We start from the raw sequence: 17,838 nt of genomic DNA, 5'->3' as shown, positions 1-17,838 counted from the left end.
TACGTGTAATTACCTATTGCTTATGTTAATGCGAAATATGTAAACCGACGCTCACGATATTAATTTAATTCAGTGTATCAGCAGTCGAATATTAAATTGCCTAAATGTGAATATCATCATACAGAATAATTAAAACAATACGAAACATTAAGAGTACAAAAAAAACAAAAAAACACAAAAAAAAAAACAATTCTCGTGTCTTGAATTATTCCCATCGCGTCTTATACAATAGAGGATAACTTCATTTTACTGGCATTGACGTATAACTTGTTCGTTAACACCTCGTATGTCATATTAATAAAATAGCTGCCGAGCGTTGGTATGTACACTAGGCATTATTCGGTCAGTATTGACAGTATTCATGTCACGTACACAAATGTACTTGATTGCATTTGGATACAGGCGGTGTTACATCCCAACATGTGTTGTACGTGACGTAAATACCTAGCCACATACTATATAGACCATTCAATGAAAGTACATATTAGATAGTGTACGTGTACAAGGACTTTAATATTGGGAAGACAGGTACAGTCTTTGTTGGCCTGCTCTTGCTCGGCAACGACGGTGTTAATGTTGTTGTTGTTGTTGTTCATTTTCAATTTCATTTTCTGTTGTGTGTACCAACTATCATGATATAGTTGACTTTCCGAGGTGTAATTCTTATTGTTAAATATTTAATGCATGTACCTTTGCAATGATTATTGTTTTTTTAAATATATTTGCAAACTTACATGTACTTTTGCTGTCACAGAATGAGGGACTTGATCTAGAAATCAGAAACATAAATAAGCCTGATAATCCACCAGGATCAGAGACAGGCGAACCCATAGGAACCGGACATTCCAATAAAGAGAGCACTGTGGCCAAAATAAGAGTGAATTCCAACGATCTCGGACATTCAACAGGTGACCGTCGTTATTTATTACCAGTGCTGAGAACCGGCGCTGGAGGCCAGAATTCGCAATACTTCAATTTTCTTAATGCAGCCATATTGGCCCTGTTGAGCAATAGAACACTAATTTTGACGCCATTTTTTCTACATGGTGGACACGCACGTGGTTATACATTTAAACATATGAAACAGTTCAGTGACACGTTTAATATCGATAAACTTGTGGAATTGCTACCTGTTGCATCAATAAATGAGTTTAACAGAAATTGTTACCATGACAATACTCAAGTATTCACCTGGGATGTTGATTTTCGACGGACAAACGACGCTTACGAAAATACGCGGGAAGAAACCTTTCTTCCATTCTTCGGCATCGATCTTCCCGAAGTCTCGAGTATCCGAAGATTTCAGAATTATGTAAATATTAACGATGAGCAATTAGAGTATTTGAAAGGAGACGAATCGTGTATGGCTTTCTATCGACCGTCACAATTCCCCTTGTATGGTAAAATTTACAACAAAATGGAAGACAGAGTCTTGACCTACGTCAAGAGGGCGTCATTTATCGTTTCTGCTGCAGAATCAGCATTGAAACACATATGCGATGGAAAACCGTACATGTCGCTTCATTGGAGGAATAAATCAACAGAGTTACCGTAAGTATGACAATTATTGTTATAGATCGAACACAATGGCGCTTGGCTGATTTGCGACCCGCGAGATTCGGCTAAAAAATACAAATCAAACATACTTAATGACAAGTTCACCGATATGCCGCCATACAATGGATAACTCACTGATATGACAAAATATTGGCCAAAATAATCGCCTTACGTTCACGTGAATATGATTATAAATCAATTTAATTTTAGTTTAATTTTTGCAATGTTCAGAAGACCCTGAAGCCCACAAAGTCGGCGTTGAGTTCAATTACACACTCCCGGTAATATTTAAAGGGCGGTAGTCGTCGCGCCGATCATGAGAGTTAGCGGTTCTTAAAAAATAGTCTTTAACCGTAGCATGTCGGCACTACATTGCGTGCTAGTTCCATAAGATTTATTGATTTTATCGGTATATGTGAATTACTATTCCATATTTCAATCCCCAGTGACCAAGCTCAGAAAACTAAAACAACATGGTCTGAGAACCAAGATACCATGCATGACTCAGTCAAGTATATTCATTTACTTTCGAATTCCACACAGTTGCATGTTTAACATACATCAGAATAACAAAATGGTGGACTGTGATGCAATGATAACACGTGTTGGCGTCTTGGCAGATTACGCAGCTGAAGGGATATTCGAGCTTATGAAAACACTCCGTTTACCCTGTATTTATGTCTCGTGTCCGCTGTGGTCCTTGGTAAGTATAGCGCCCTCTCTATTACGAACTACGTCGTGGGAGGGCGTAATATTGTTACTAGGATATTAATTGAATCATTTTGCATACAGCTGCTACTATAATTTACCATTGACCAAATTCGGATTGTGAGCATAAAATATTAATTTAATGCATGAGTGCCACCCAACTTTTTGCCTGATTTAAATAAGCATGATAACTGACATTGTATAATCAATATACAATTGGGTTAATTTCATCCATAAACATGTTGTGTTGATGGAAAATTAAGACTCTTTTATTATTGCAATTGACTGAAAATATAAGTTAATAGTTAATAGTATGAATTAATTGGACCTATAAGCATTGTGGAGGTTGTTAATTACATCCGACCGTATACATCTTTTTAGCATCAGTATAAATACAACATATATTGTAGTACATTCTTCCTCAACAAACAAAGTACCCCGGATGCGTCTAAAACAATTTCCCCAATCGCACATATTTTTTCTCCCATTGTTTGCAGGTTACCAAATCTGAATCAGACCTAACTAGATTGGCGTGAGCTATCCTATGTTCAAGATGTGATGATGTCATGTAAAACACAATGTACATTTCATATTTGCAGACAATCTAATAATACATTTGATTTGTATATCCACAGAATATCGTCACTCACTTAGCAAAAAAAATACCACGTGACCATATATTTACATCAGCTGACATTGTTTTAGACCAATCACAATCATTCATTAAGGATGATATGTACTACCTGTCACTATTGGAACAAGAAATATGCTACAGTAAGTTATTTGAAATGCATTGAGAATTCACAGATTTTTGTTGAGTGTTTTTCTTAAAACAATATATTTTTTTGGGGGGGGGGTTCCTTCAGTTGACTTTCAAAACAGGTGTATTGATTAAACGAATTTGCATTGATCCCTTCACATTTGATATTTAAAAAATTTAATCACAGAAGACGAACCTAAAGTTTCAATGATAATGAACACAGCTACTTCAAGATACTATTGGAATGCTAAGTGGAAAACATAACTTGTGGAATTGTCATATTTAATACGACAGTTCACTTAGGCGACTCATAAAGTAGATTTCTACTTATTCTTTTGATGTTATATGGTAATGCATACAAATTCAGAAACGTGATGGAAATAAAAAAAAAAAATAGTTTTTCCAATTCAATTCCACAAACAAGGACCCAAAATAGGATGCAAATAATATGTCGAGTTTGTAGTCCAGTTTATCCTTCATTATTGTATTTTTCACCCCTGCTTACATGAACTTTGTACTTAAGTGTCAACCTCAGAAAGACACAAGATTGTATATCAATGATAATTCTCATATCAGTGACTTACTGTCGCCACGGAGATTAGATATAGAAACAATAAAACAATGATACGGGACATGCTTCTTTCAGCCACAAATGCAAATTTTAACAATCTATTGATTCATTTTCAATATTTAGTGGTGAATCAATTTTACCGAGTAATAACCCAGGCATATTCGGGAAAGTAAAACTTCCAAAATGTTGTGGACAGAAAGCACATTTGAAAGTCATTTGCTTGCAGGCATAATTGTTGAGATAACAGTTAATAATTTCTTTTTTGAAATTCAAAATATTTGTTGCCTGGACTCTTAGCATAACTGGACTCTACTCCCCGAATTCAGCGTTTTTGAACCCAATCATAGTATACTTGTTGCATCTATTTCAGGGTCAGATATATTTCTAGCCGCTGCCTCTGGGCAGTCTCAGTGGTCAGAGTTTGTGAAAAAGGAGCGTACATTGACTGGACGAAGAAGCCTTTACACGGCTCAGATGCATGGGATGCCTACGCTAGATGAGACCGAGACAGAAATGGTGTAACTAATAAGAGCTTCCCCATATGAAAACTGGAAGGGTGGAAGAATTTATGAAGATGAAGAACAAAACAAAAACATGTAATGGCGAGTTATATATAATAAAGGAGAAAATAGAAATGCAGATGTGAATAAAAATATGTAGTTATTAACAATTGTTTTTAAATGTGTAACCCTTATAAAACTTGTCTATTGTTGTTCTACAAGTTCACATAAATTTCACTTATCAACGAAAATAGCGAAATTTAATTAATTCGTTCATAGTATGTTGAAAATGCATTAGTAACCATGGCAACAGGACACAATACTCCATCACAAATCCATGTAAATTTTATGGACATCCAGGGGTATGGAGCTTTACAATTGACAATTTGCTGTAAACTGGAAGATATGGTAGATGTCTACTATGAATTAGTTGGCATACACTACACAAATAACACCAGTTTAAAACTATTTGTCATCAACATCAGGAAATTTTATTTCAATAACACATTTCATTTAAAAAGTTCATATTCATCTAATAGAAATTTACAAACTTTTACAGAAGACGAGAATTGTATTTTGTGCAACCTCATGAAAGATGTAGTGCATGATGGGATACATTTATAGTAAATAAACTTTTTACATCAAACCCCAAATTAATGTAAATTGCTTTACAAATGTGAAGAAATAAGTGTGATGTGAAGAAATAAGTGTGTGATCTGAAGAATTTACTCAGATTGTTCTACAGTGTGGAAATGCATTTCAATACATAAACAGCATTGGAGGATTCCAAATACCATTGCTTTCAAGGTAAAGTTCTCAATGCAAAATGTGTTTGAGTGTGAAGATAGTTTTGAAAATTATTTTATTGCAACACCATTGTACTACATGCATCTGTGTATATATTTGCACATGTGGCTATTTATAGGCACAGTGTCATCAAAACTGACATGTGCGTGTCTACACTTATTTATCATACAACCTCTCACGGTGATGGCAGCTAAGTGCACCTTTTTTTGATACACAGAAAATACATATTCCATCACTCATTACACAGACACAATGAAGCTAATTTTAATATTCACATCATCACATAAAGTGCTGAACTACCGGTAAGATCAAACCAGACTCATAATTTGGATTTTGTAAAAGCGAATCAGACTTTTATCAGCTTCAAAGTCATTATTTAAACATTAATGTTTTGGTGAAGCTCCCCACATAAGCAGTTATCAATTTACACAAAAATGAACAATGTGAAAGAGACCATCAATTGCCGATCCTGCAATTAAGTGATTGATAAATGCTCGCCTCAAATAACAATAAAAAGATCTGGTGTGAATGCTAAACCTCTCTAAACTGACCATCAATGGCACAGCAAGCAAATCTATGGAGTAGAGCAAGTGGTGTTCAGTTTAGACAGGTTTCAAAAGTTAGTGTTCAGTAAAGACAGGTTCAAGGTTACAGTGCCCTATTAGGACAGGTTCAAGGTTACAGTGTTCAGTTAAGACAGGTTTATTGTAATACACATTTATTATTCAAATATATAAGCATATTGCTAAGAACTTTGTGACAAAACCATGGATGGAGAGTTTGATAAATTTTTTATGATGACTCATCATCTCCAGATTTACAAATTATAATTTTACTTTGGGATAAAGTAAACAACCTATTGACCCCTGAATATGAGCTATGGAAACCCCACAACTTGAGGAAGTTGAAAACACAACTAATCAACTCTCTATCAAGGTCATTATCCTCTAAACTGTCAAGAACAAAAAATAAATTTGAATAACATAAGCTGCAAATTGAAAAACGAGTCTTAATTATTCACATTATTAGCAATAATGTAATTGCTGTACTGAAGAAGCACACAGAAGTGCACATCAACAAAATGATGCATGCATTGTACACTAGATCATTGAAACATGTTGTATTTTGACTGTAGATCTGTTATTTACATATAAGTGCATGTATTTCTAATATATCAAACATGCTATTGCGAATTATAACCCTTTGAACATTAAGGTCAACTTTACTAAAAATAATAATATAGTCAGAAATCTCAATCAGAAACTACAAGTTCAATTTCGCACCCATTTGGTCTGAAGAAATAGCAGACAAATATTTTTTAAATATTTCATCAAAAATTTGGGTTTCAAAGTGTTGAAAAGTCAGGATTACTATCAATTCATTGGTCCATTATAAGAAATCAGATGATGACCAGCCAATAGAAATGCCTGATACAGACATACATGTGGTCAGATTGCATCCACCACTAACATGTGACATACAATAAAGAAATTTTAACATTTCTAAAAAATAAATGTTTCAAAACATCAGCTGCAAATACAATAAATTACAATGATAGATAATGTATATAAACAATGATTTACATTGATAATAGCTAACATTTATGTATAGGCAGTTTAATAAGTTTATATAAATATCAAATTATGATTGAAGATGTACAAGGGCATGACACTTATTTTTACATACATGAATGTGATAAGTATTATAAATTTTAAAGACCAAAATGGCCACCAGTCAGCCATTGTTTCATCAAATGGTAATGAAATTGATATGCATATGTAAGTCATTATACACTGTCTTTGCATTAAAAAGTTTGAATATGTGGTCAAAGCATGTCTGAGAAATGGCTCCAGATGGACGGAACCCAAACAAAACAATGTTTCATGTCAGAAAGAGTAAATCACACTACACTATTTGAAATATTTTGACATAATTTTTTCCTGCTTAAAATTTGAGTGCAACAATTTGCATATTTTTATGCCTTTTTCAATAATTGTTTTGTTAATTTTGAACAAAATAGACATAATTTCTCATTAGCTAAACTTTTTATAAAATAGGGAAAACAATTTGGCAGGTTTATTCTTGAAAGGTGGCAAAAGTTGACAGGAATTCGTTTAGTTGACTTCATTGGGATATTCTCTCCCATAATGCATTGTACATATGCTCAGTAACATGTTGATATAAAATAAATGTACTGGTACTTTATATAAATTACAATTAATCCATGAAGAGAAGAGTTATAGAGATAACAAGATAAACATGATTAAAAGAACTGCAAGCTATGATAGCACTTCGAGAAATGAGCCAATGCATTCTTTTTAATGATAAATATGTATAATGAATGTATCCATGCACAAACGCAAGTAGTGTATTTAGAAAAATTAAATAATAATTGCTGATAAATGCCTAGATGTAATTATGTAAATTAAGTCTGAATGCCAGAATGTAATACGTGTGCTGTCATAGAGTGAATAACCCACTGTGTCAACACAGGTGGCGCTATTCAGCACAGACCTGTGTATTATGACGCATAACTAGCCTTTGATGGCTAAATATCCATCCGCCATCAGTTTCTTTCGCGGAACTATATACAAGTATTTCGTTGTTTTGAACAAATTCTCTCCCGATTTTTAGAAGGATTTAATCTTTAATGTTCTATGCACGGTATGTGTCAGATCGGTTGGTTTTAGTTATAGTGAATAACTGAAAAATTGCATTTTTTGGACTTTTAAATTGAAATTGGACAAAAAAAATAAATAAAGTTTTTGACATCTGCTGTCTTACAGTATGGTGACTTATTGCTTATTGTCTTATGGCAGAAATTGACAGCTGTTAAATTTTCATTACTAAATTTTTCAGCAATGATTTACAAGCATTTCCCTGTTTCAAGCAAGGAAAGACCCCAGGTGAAATTTTCACTTTCAAAAAGAAAACTCTGAAGCTTTAACTAAAAATGTATTATATGTGAATAAAATAAAATTTATGATAGTGTATTTTTTATGCTAGAAACAATGTTGTGATATTGCCATAAAACCGTGCATTGCAATTAATTTATAAAAATCAGCACCTTTCAAGTTTATTAGGACAGACCTTGGTACTAAAATAAAATGATAAGATCATTATGAGAGATTGTCATGACAGTTAACATCTAACAGTAAAGACACATCTGTGTTTAATTTTGCTGAACAAAATACTTTTAAATGCCATTTTTCTGTTGGTCTGAAAAGAAAAATATGGAAAACAATATGCAGGTTTATTTTGTTGAAGACCTTATGAAAAGTCTTCTCTGTTCTATTGAATATATTAAAAATAATATACTAGTATATCAACAAAAAATGTGAGGGTTAAAGTGAGTTAGAGTTATATTTAGAATAATGATGGAAAAGCCAATTTGAAATTATCTGTTCAAGCAGTGTTTGGACATATATCTGCAAACAATGGAAAACTTATTGCACCAATTTCCTATTGTTTTTTTTTTTAAAAAAGACGCTTTGAACTTGGAGTAAATAGTTGTATTTATGAAAAAGTGAATTTACTGGCACCATAACTGACTTGAACAGAACAACATTTACACACAGCACTATAGTAGTGTACATAATACAATGTACACAGTACAGAAATTTAAAATACAGCAACAAACTATAAGACCTTGACAGCTTTGTATGTTTTAATATTTACAAATGATGCATCCATATCTGAACATCATCTATGAAATCTACAACATTGTGAATCTTAAAACAAAATGTCAAGCTCCAATCAATAGGCTGTATTCATAAGACTAGAAATGAGACATGGTTCAACCATGTGGTGTGATGATGTGAAAGTGAGTACTAGTAAACAAATAGTTTCACAGTTTGAAACCAACACATCTAACACTGGCCAATACAAGATGCCTAGCATACTAAGCCAAGATAGGTGGCCCGATAAGAGGCCCAGCATCTAATACTGGGACAAGATAAGTGGCCTGGTATCGTTCTCTAAATCTGTGTTGTCTTCACTGTCCACCGTAATCTGGTTCAGTTGATGTTCATGGTTTGAGTTAAGAGCCAGTGTTTTGACTTTGTCTTTCTTTTTAAACCTATGTCTCATAGCATGGTTTACTGTGGCTGCACACATCGCATGGCTTCCGTTATTGACTCCTGTTCTCAAGGAATCTCTGAAAATGGAGAAAAATGCACTCAATAGTTGTTTATACTGTAGATTTCTGTTTTGTTTTTTCTTAATGATCCAAGTAGTAATGCTATCTTTCTTTACTATTTGAATTCAAATTGACCAATCCTGAAATGGTATTGTGACATTATAGTTAGTTTAATGAAAGCGAAAGGATTGTCACCTGCTAAAAATGCAAAGACCTATGGGTAGACACTTGTTTGTAAACAACAAAATGCTATTGTCGTTTGCGGCATTGCGTAGGTGACAATTCCCACTTTTAATGATCTAGTTCAACATCATCAAATCAGTAAAAACTAGTGCTTCATTTTGAGCTCTTGACTCAATCATAAATTTTAATCAATACATTTATGATGGTGCAGCTTTCAGTCGTTCAGCGTAGAATTCACACAAACCAAAATTGTACTTTATTCTTTACTGGAGAATTAAAATACCGGTATGACTAATTTTGACAATCTCCGTTATTTGAGGTAAATCAAGCAAATGTATGTGCTAATAATAGAGCAAATAAATAAATAACTGAAACTTTTAATAATTTTTTCACATAATTATTGAGTGTAATGTTCCTAATATTCCTTGCAATACAATCCAACAATCATTCTTTCATTCTGTGGTTGCTTTTTACCTACAATTGCATTTTACCTGCGATTCATTCAAACAAAATATGTCGTAACTTGTATTATATTGTCACAAAAATCTCTGAACTATGTCCATCCTGGCAAATAATTGTTTTTGTCACTTTTCAGAAATTACTGGTTTTCAATTGTTCAAAATGAATGGGTGTGGCTTTCATTAGGGATGCAGCTTCTACTACAAATTTTTCAGTAAAACTATAAATCAGGAAACACTGGTTGGTATGTAAATATTTCCTCCCATAATCACAACAGTTATAATGATAATAATAATTTTTGGTGGTTTCCTCAAGTACTTACAGTAGCCATTCTAAGGCAAGTAGAAGTCCTAGATCCTGTGTGGGTACACCCACAGAGTTACATATGAGAATAATAATAACCATAGACGCACTCGGAATTGGTGGTATACATAGACACAGAAATGTAGACATGATTCTGAAAATACAAACAGAGAATGTATGAAAAAAATATTAGGTTGTATTATTCCTAAAGCTTTATTGCAATTTTGGGACTATTGTTTGTAATATCTACTTATTATTAATAATTGTCATTGTGCCCAAATATTGTGGTCTCATTGTATTTGCCTTAGAATTTCATTATTATTGATTAATTAGGGGGGGGGGGGTTTGGTGGCTAAATAGTCAATACTGCCCTTGTATTTAAATGAATAAAAGCAATGCCATTTGTAGTAAAAGTTTTTGCAATTCTGTAGCTCTCAAAAATATTGATATCGCAAAATATGCATGAATATACAGCACATTGATTGTAGCGGAAGTCAATACAACCCTGTAATGCCTGGGTGCATAATTTGTGGTATTCTCATGATAACCTTATTAATAAACATCTTTTTTATGCTTGTAGTAATATTATATGACAGATTATAACCTGAAATAGCAATGAATAAGTTATTGCACTGTGTCTAACGTTTGCGGTCAGTGATGGGATTGTATCTCAGTCATGTTATAGTGCTTCTACATCCAATATAAACAAGAGAACTCAATAACCTTGAACTCAATAATATTGATGTTGTAGTTTACCCCATATTAAGAATAATTTGAACATTCAAACAAGTGCTGATAACGCTTTTTATGGAACAACAAACTCTGATGTTATTAGTGCTAGAAGTATAATATTCTCTTATTGATTTATTTCATTTTATTGACTAATTTCTAAACAATATACTGTGGAAAACTTTATTTTCGCTGGATTTAATTTTCGCTGAAAAGGCTTTTTGGACGTTTTGCTTGGAATTTATTTTCACTGATTTTTGACGAGTTTAATGTGAAATATAGGAAAAAAAGTATATTCGCTGGATTTTATTTTCACGGAATCATCCCTTCAGCGAAAATAGCGAAAATAAATTCCAAGCCAAAATAAAGTATTCTACAGTAAGTGCTATTGTTCTCATTATCTTCAGGAATCTACATTAAAGAAGCTCTTTATTGCAAAAGAATTGTGTTTTTAAATGGCTGAAAAAAGTTTTACACTCACCCAAGTGCTATAAGTTCTGCCATTGACATGAATATTCCTGCTCTTTGTCCTAACCACAGAACAGAACACATAATAAATGCGGCTGATGCATCCCCTTTGAAACAGACACATAAAGGAAGTACAAAACTTGAGACACTTCTATGCATTTTTTCACGGCCAGTTTCACAACATTTCATCATTATTGGTAATGCACCAGCTCTGTAAAACAAATAGCCAATCATCATTCGAATTGACTTCATAAAATGTAAATGATTGGTCAATGAACCCCAGCAAACATATAAGCTGTTCTCCCAATGGTTAGAGGTGTTGGAGCAGAGTACAATAACAGAAAACATTCTGTCATTAGATCCACACAGAATCAACATTGAAAATACTCGTTGGATATGATGGAGATAGGATATACCATATTGGCTGGTGACAAAGCATGAACAAATTATATTTTTGTGTACCTGGGGTATATCATCAAGGATTCAATATACAATGAAGATATCAGGAAAAAGTAATGTTTTGTAAGCGTTTAAAATTGATCCCATTCTGTACGCAACTATCAAATGTAGTTCTTACAAATAACATTATAGAACACAGTGGGTGTTTAGAAATGTTCACTTATACATAGACAGAAATGAACACAGTGGGTGTTTAGAAATGTTCACTTATACATAGACAGAAATGAACACAGTGGGTGTTTAGAAATGTTCACTTATACATAGACAGAAATGAACACAGTGGGTGTTTAGAAATGTTCACTTATACATAGACAGAAATGAACACAGTGGGTGTTTAGAAATGTTTACTTATACATAGACAGAAATGAACACAGTGGGTGTTTAGAAATGTTCAATTATACATAGACAGAAATGAACACAGTGGGTGTTTAGAAATGTTCACTTATACATAGACAGAAATGAACACAGTGGATGTTTAGAAATGTTCACTTATACGTAGACAGAAATGAACACAGTGGGTGTTTAGAAATGTTCAATTGTATGTAGACAGAAATGAACACAGTGGGTGTTTAGAAATGTTCAATTGTACGTAGACAGAAATGAACACAGTGGGTGTTTAGAAATGTTCACTTATACGTAGACAGAAATGAACACAGTGGGTGTTTAGAAATGTTCAATTGTACGTAGACAGAAATGAATGAGGTTTTGGCCACATTAAAAATGCATGTATTTTACGTTTTGCAAATAATCAAGGACACTACTGAAAATGGTAGTTCTTTTACAGATTTTTAAAAATGCAGGTTTATTTTGCAATTTGCATGATCATGTTGCAATTTGCGTGTGATATTCATCGCATGTCACACTGGTACATACACGATACGATGAATGATGGGATGCTTTTGTTATCCTATTTTCAAAATGCTATATGAATATGAATGTAAAAGATTAAATTGTGGTCAAAATAGGATACTGGGACAAAAAACAGCATGTTGGTTTCAATAGAATTAAAATAGCTCCACAATTATGTATCCTGAACCAGTGTCCTGCAATTTATGACAATTTACTAATCAAAGAAAGCTTAGAAAGAACTCCCGTGTGCTGAGAGTTTTGGAGACACATTAAAAATTAATTCAAAATTACTTATACTTGAGATATTGATGGAATAGCTGAAAACTAATTATGCAAATAAGGTAACTAATATGAACAGATTTAAGTGTAAAACTAATAAGGTCTGCACAATGTACCAAGTTTCATTGAAATGTGATTAGAACCAAAAAAATATTAGTTATTATGCTAATTAGAGAATTAATATGAACAGATTTTAACCCAAAATTAATCAGGCTGTCTATTGTCCTAGAGCATTTATGGACCAAGTTTTATTCAAATGTGATGATCAATACTTGAAATATCAGTATTAATTAATTATGTTAATTAGGTGATTAAGAAGCATAAATATTTACCAAAAACTAATATGGTGCATAGTCTTAGGTTCATTGAAATGTGATGGGTACTCTTTAAAAGTTTCATTGAAATCCAATGAGTGGTTTTTAGACATCAGTGCAACAGCCATAGAACAGCAAAAAATTAACTAATTATGCAAATTAGGTAATTAATAGGCACAATTATTTATCCCAAAATTAATCAGGTCTCTGCATAGTCCTAGAATATCTATGTCGCAAGTCTCATTGAAATGTGATGATTAGTACTTGAGATATCAGGTGAAAAGCTGAAAATTAACTAATTATGCTAATAAGATGATTAATATGCACAAATATTTACCCAAAAACTAATTAGGTCTATTAGGTCTCTGCACAGTCCTCAAGTAACTATGTACCAAGTTTCATTGAAACATGATCATTACTACTCGAAATATCAAAAGCTGAAAGTTAATTAATTATGCAAATTAGGTAATTAATATGTACTGATATTACCCTAAAAACTATCAGGTCTGTGCAGTGTCATATGACACCTATGTACCAAGTTTTATTGAAATGTTATGATTAGTACTTGAGTTATCAGTGGAAAAGCCGAAAATTGATTAATCATTATGTAAATTAGGTAATTAATAATATTAACAGATTTTTACCCAAAACTAATCAAATCTGCACAGTTAGTTCAGAGCATCCATGTGCCAAGTTTCATTGAAATCCAATGAGTGGTTCTTCAAAAATCAGTGAAACAGTCATAGAACAGCTTAAAATCAGTTAATTATCATGCAAATTAGGTAATTCATATTCATAGATTTTTACCCAAAACTAATCAAATCTGCGCACTAGTTCAGAGCATCCATGTGCCACATTTTATCAAAATCCAATGAGTGGTTCTTTAGATATCAGTGGAACAGTCTTGGAACAGCTAAAAATCAGCTAAGTATCATGCAAATTAGGTAATTAATATTCATAGATTTTTACCCAAAACTAATCAACTCTGCGCATTATCCCAGAGCATCTATGTACCAAGTTTCCCCAAAATTTGATTAGTGGTTCTTGAGATAACGGTGGAACAAAAAAAGTGACATACATACATACATACATACATACATTGTACATACCGGTATATACATACATACAGACAGGGTAACTGCAAAGACTCCCTTTTGTGCTTCGCACACGGGAGTCAAAAATGGATGTGTAAGCTACTATCTTTAAGAGATGTTATTGAACAAAAATATCTATGATCTTTTAAAAATATATTGGACTTCAAAAACTATAAAGCTACTGACCTGGTTTGTTATGTCAGTGTTTTGAAATTTCACATAATAAACCATTCAGCATAGTGGCTGGTGATGTTTCAAACTAGTGTGGCAATTAGCCGACTGAATGGATGACTAGGGTTATTCAGAAATGTTGCCTCACGGTGAGACAGGCAGTTAGTCAATTTTAGAAATTATCACAAATCACATCAAATCACATATATTTCTAGCAGTCCATGAGAACATCTGATTCCAACGGAATATATGTAAATCACTTGAAATCATTCTAAAAACAATGCCGTCATACCACTTTAAAACACTTACCCAGATTTGATGACCATTGATGTAATGATTGCTTTGTTGACAGCTCCATATACTTTGAATGCGTTCTTTCTAGTAAAAATAAAATACAGGCCAGGTATGCTTGCAAAGAAGTGTAGAAAAAGAACTGTGATGACAGTGGCCACAAACATGCCTAGCTCCTCTTCCACAATGAGTAGATCCTCTACTTTTAACAACGATGCAGCAATGAGACTAGCGGTTGCCACGGGGAGACTCCTAGAAATGAAAAACAAGATGAGAATTCAATTAATATCATCAAATATTAGATTTATGAAACCATACAGAAAACTGAAAACTGAATTTGATATTGCTGTTATTTTATAAATTGAGAAGGTACCAATAAATCAAATCTAATTTTAAATGCTATCGATTGCGGCAAAAGGCGCCACCACATGATGACAACAGAAATGCGTTTTGTTTGCTTTTCAAAATAAGCCAAACCATTAACTATTAAGTAGACATACCAGCTGGTAGTTTGTGGCGTGTGAAAACAAAAGCTGGCTGTAAACAGCTTATTTATAATGTAAATGGAGTGGAAAAACGCCTACTGAGTAATCATCAGTGCATACGTTTGTGCATCATCATTATTATCTATATACCATATTGGATTTATTAACGTAACTCAGGGGGGACAGAATAACATTAAATTGTGGACACAATTTTTTGAGTCACTATAATTAAATTACCGCAGTTAGGTCACTAAAATACAAAAATAGATATGCCAGTACACGTGTCTAGTAGTTCCTTATTAATTTTTGCATAATTACGTACTAGGTAAGGAAATATAAAAGTTGGTAATCACTAGTCAACAACTTTTTTTTTTTTTTTAAATCTAATTTTATCTTATACTCTAGAGATGTGTCACCATGTTTTTATTTTTTGCGGGGGGGGGGGGGGAATTATTTTTTTGTACAACCTTAATAGAGAAAAAAATAAATATCCCCTGTCATAACTGATCATCCCTGACAAATTCAAGTACTGTAAAGGGGTTAATTATTCACTGTGTTTTAATTTGGCTTATTTCGCTGACTGGAAAATGCGCTAAATTAAAACCCAGTGAATATGTAAAATTTAGCATAGAACACATTATCTAAACGATGAAACCGTGAATTTAAAACCCACTAAATATGCCTGAAATGGTAAATCAGTGAAATTTAAACCCAGTGAAAATGATTCATTTTACAGTAATAAAAATAAACCAATAAATACATTTTATAAATATTTTGACCGAAACCTTCTGATAAAACAAATACAATACAAGTGTCACCAATAAATAAACATGATTAATAAAAACAATATACAATTTAGTTTTTCATGGATTCTCCTCCATAATGAAGCAGCATTTACGCGTTTCACTAACTATGAATTATATCTCCATCAGTAATTAAACAAAATTCATTCTTCTTATAAATAGACTGACAATAGATTGACAGGTATGACACGCAATGCTTTTTATTCTAATTTACTTTGTCCACGTCCAGCTTTTAAGTGTGACGTGTTCACAGCATTATTTTGTTGGCTCTGTCATTGCCCATTAATAACAATATTTTTGAGAGATGGACTATATTTCAAATGATAAGTACGATCGATACACAACCAATCACAGGATCAACCACATTTTTTATGTCATAGTCCTAAGGTAAAATGACACCAATGATCATTTTCAAATAAATGCAATCAACATTTCAACTTCATATATTTCAGTAAAGAGAGATCAGCAGGTTTCGAGCTGAACACATAAATCATGGTTTGAATTTTGATTCTGATGTGTTGCGCGACATGAAAATATTTGCATTAAATAATTTTTTAGTGAGCTAGGCTAAGCTTTGTGGGGTAGATGCCTTGAACTTATTTATAGCGCCCCCATCTGTGACACTCTGTGATGTCACAGGTCTTAGTGCTGCATACCATTAACTTTTGATTTTCACACAGATGTTGTCATCCCACTCACCCACTCCTCCTTTGTGGTTTTACCCACTACAATAAGCATCATTATATTTTATTGCAATTTGTGTATCACTAGGTGGCCTTACTGCAAACAGTAATGGGCTGAGCAAATTTGGTTGAATCAATAAAAAAATGTAATGTAATACAAAATCCAGTATGTAGAATCATTGTACTGAATTTGAATGAAATCATGCAAGCCATGTCAAAAAAACAGTCTGTCATTTTGGTTTGAATCTATAAAAAAATAATATGAGGATGAAAATGAGGAGGAAACATATTACAAACAATCTTACCAAATGAATGCTCCAAAGACTTTAAATATAACAGTTCTGAGAGCCCACATGAAGTCAAGCAATGGCTTTGTCTTGACTCGCTCAACACTCATTGCCATACCACAGGCTATGCAAAATATTACAACACCTTAAACAAAAATAGAAATGAAAGACTTAAAAATTGAGGAAAAGTACATAAAATGGTGCCATATTTAAAGTCAGTTAAAGACAAGAAAGAAAATGGATATGATACCATAATATCATAAATAGCTACAGTTAGTTTAAAAATGTTGCTGATAATGATGTATTCTGAATACAGGATTGTGACTGTGACTAAGATCACTTATAAATAGTTGATTTGCACAAGTAAAATTATTACTGTAACACAAATATTTGTGTAAAAACTAAATATGTAAGTATCTATAGTATTTCATAGTAGATCAAATATGGGAAATTGCTGATTCATTTGCTTTTACCTATACATGAGAAATGATGTCACCTTATAGTGACTAGCAAATGAATTACATGTACGTTCCAATGATAATAGATGAGTTTCAAGTTCCCAGCGTATTCCCTGGTAATTATGATACTGAGTGTACACTCAACAGAAGGGGAGGGGTGATTTTATAACCAGTCATTTGTGAGCCTGTTTGTCTTAGTTTTTTAGAAGTTAAATATACATTGTACAATACAGTCTGTGTTTAACACAACTTGTAAGATCACCTTGGCCCTTACATAAAAACTTTTTTAAAGTATCATTGTAAATAATAACTTGAACTTATACTTACTTAAACCTAAGTTACTTATATGAGACATATTACTGTAAAATACTTATAATAAATTATTTTTGTTTGGAATTCATTTTCGCTATTTTTGCTGAAGCAATGATTCAGTAAAAATAAAATCCAGCAAATATTTTACATTCAACATTCAACTCGTCAAA

General features: G+C 32.8%; 1 protein-coding gene across 1 annotated transcript in view; it reads right to left on the bottom strand.

The window, feature by feature from the left end:
- Positions 1-4,564: 4,564 nt before the first annotated feature.
- LOC102802041 (putative sodium-dependent excitatory amino acid transporter glt-6) overlaps positions 4,565-17,838 on the bottom strand; it is a 32,123-nt gene continuing 18,849 nt past the window's right edge. Inside the window, exons 7-11 of the mRNA XM_085495363.1 lie at positions 16,917-17,043; positions 14,659-14,892; positions 11,197-11,394; positions 10,006-10,140; positions 4,565-9,059 (exon numbers count right to left, since the gene is read on the bottom strand). Coding sequence (XP_085351489.1) covers positions 8,843-9,059; positions 10,006-10,140; positions 11,197-11,394; positions 14,659-14,892; positions 16,917-17,043 — 911 coding nt within the window. The 3' untranslated portion in view covers positions 4,565-8,842. The remainder of the gene's footprint in view (positions 9,060-10,005; positions 10,141-11,196; positions 11,395-14,658; positions 14,893-16,916; positions 17,044-17,838) is intronic.

This window comes from Saccoglossus kowalevskii, chromosome 21 (assembly GCF_978046115.1).
Source record: "Saccoglossus kowalevskii chromosome 21, keSacKowa6.1, whole genome shotgun sequence".
Classification (NCBI taxonomy): domain Eukaryota; kingdom Metazoa; phylum Hemichordata; class Enteropneusta; family Harrimaniidae; genus Saccoglossus; species Saccoglossus kowalevskii.
This window is presented reverse-complemented; position numbering and strand designations above follow the sequence as displayed.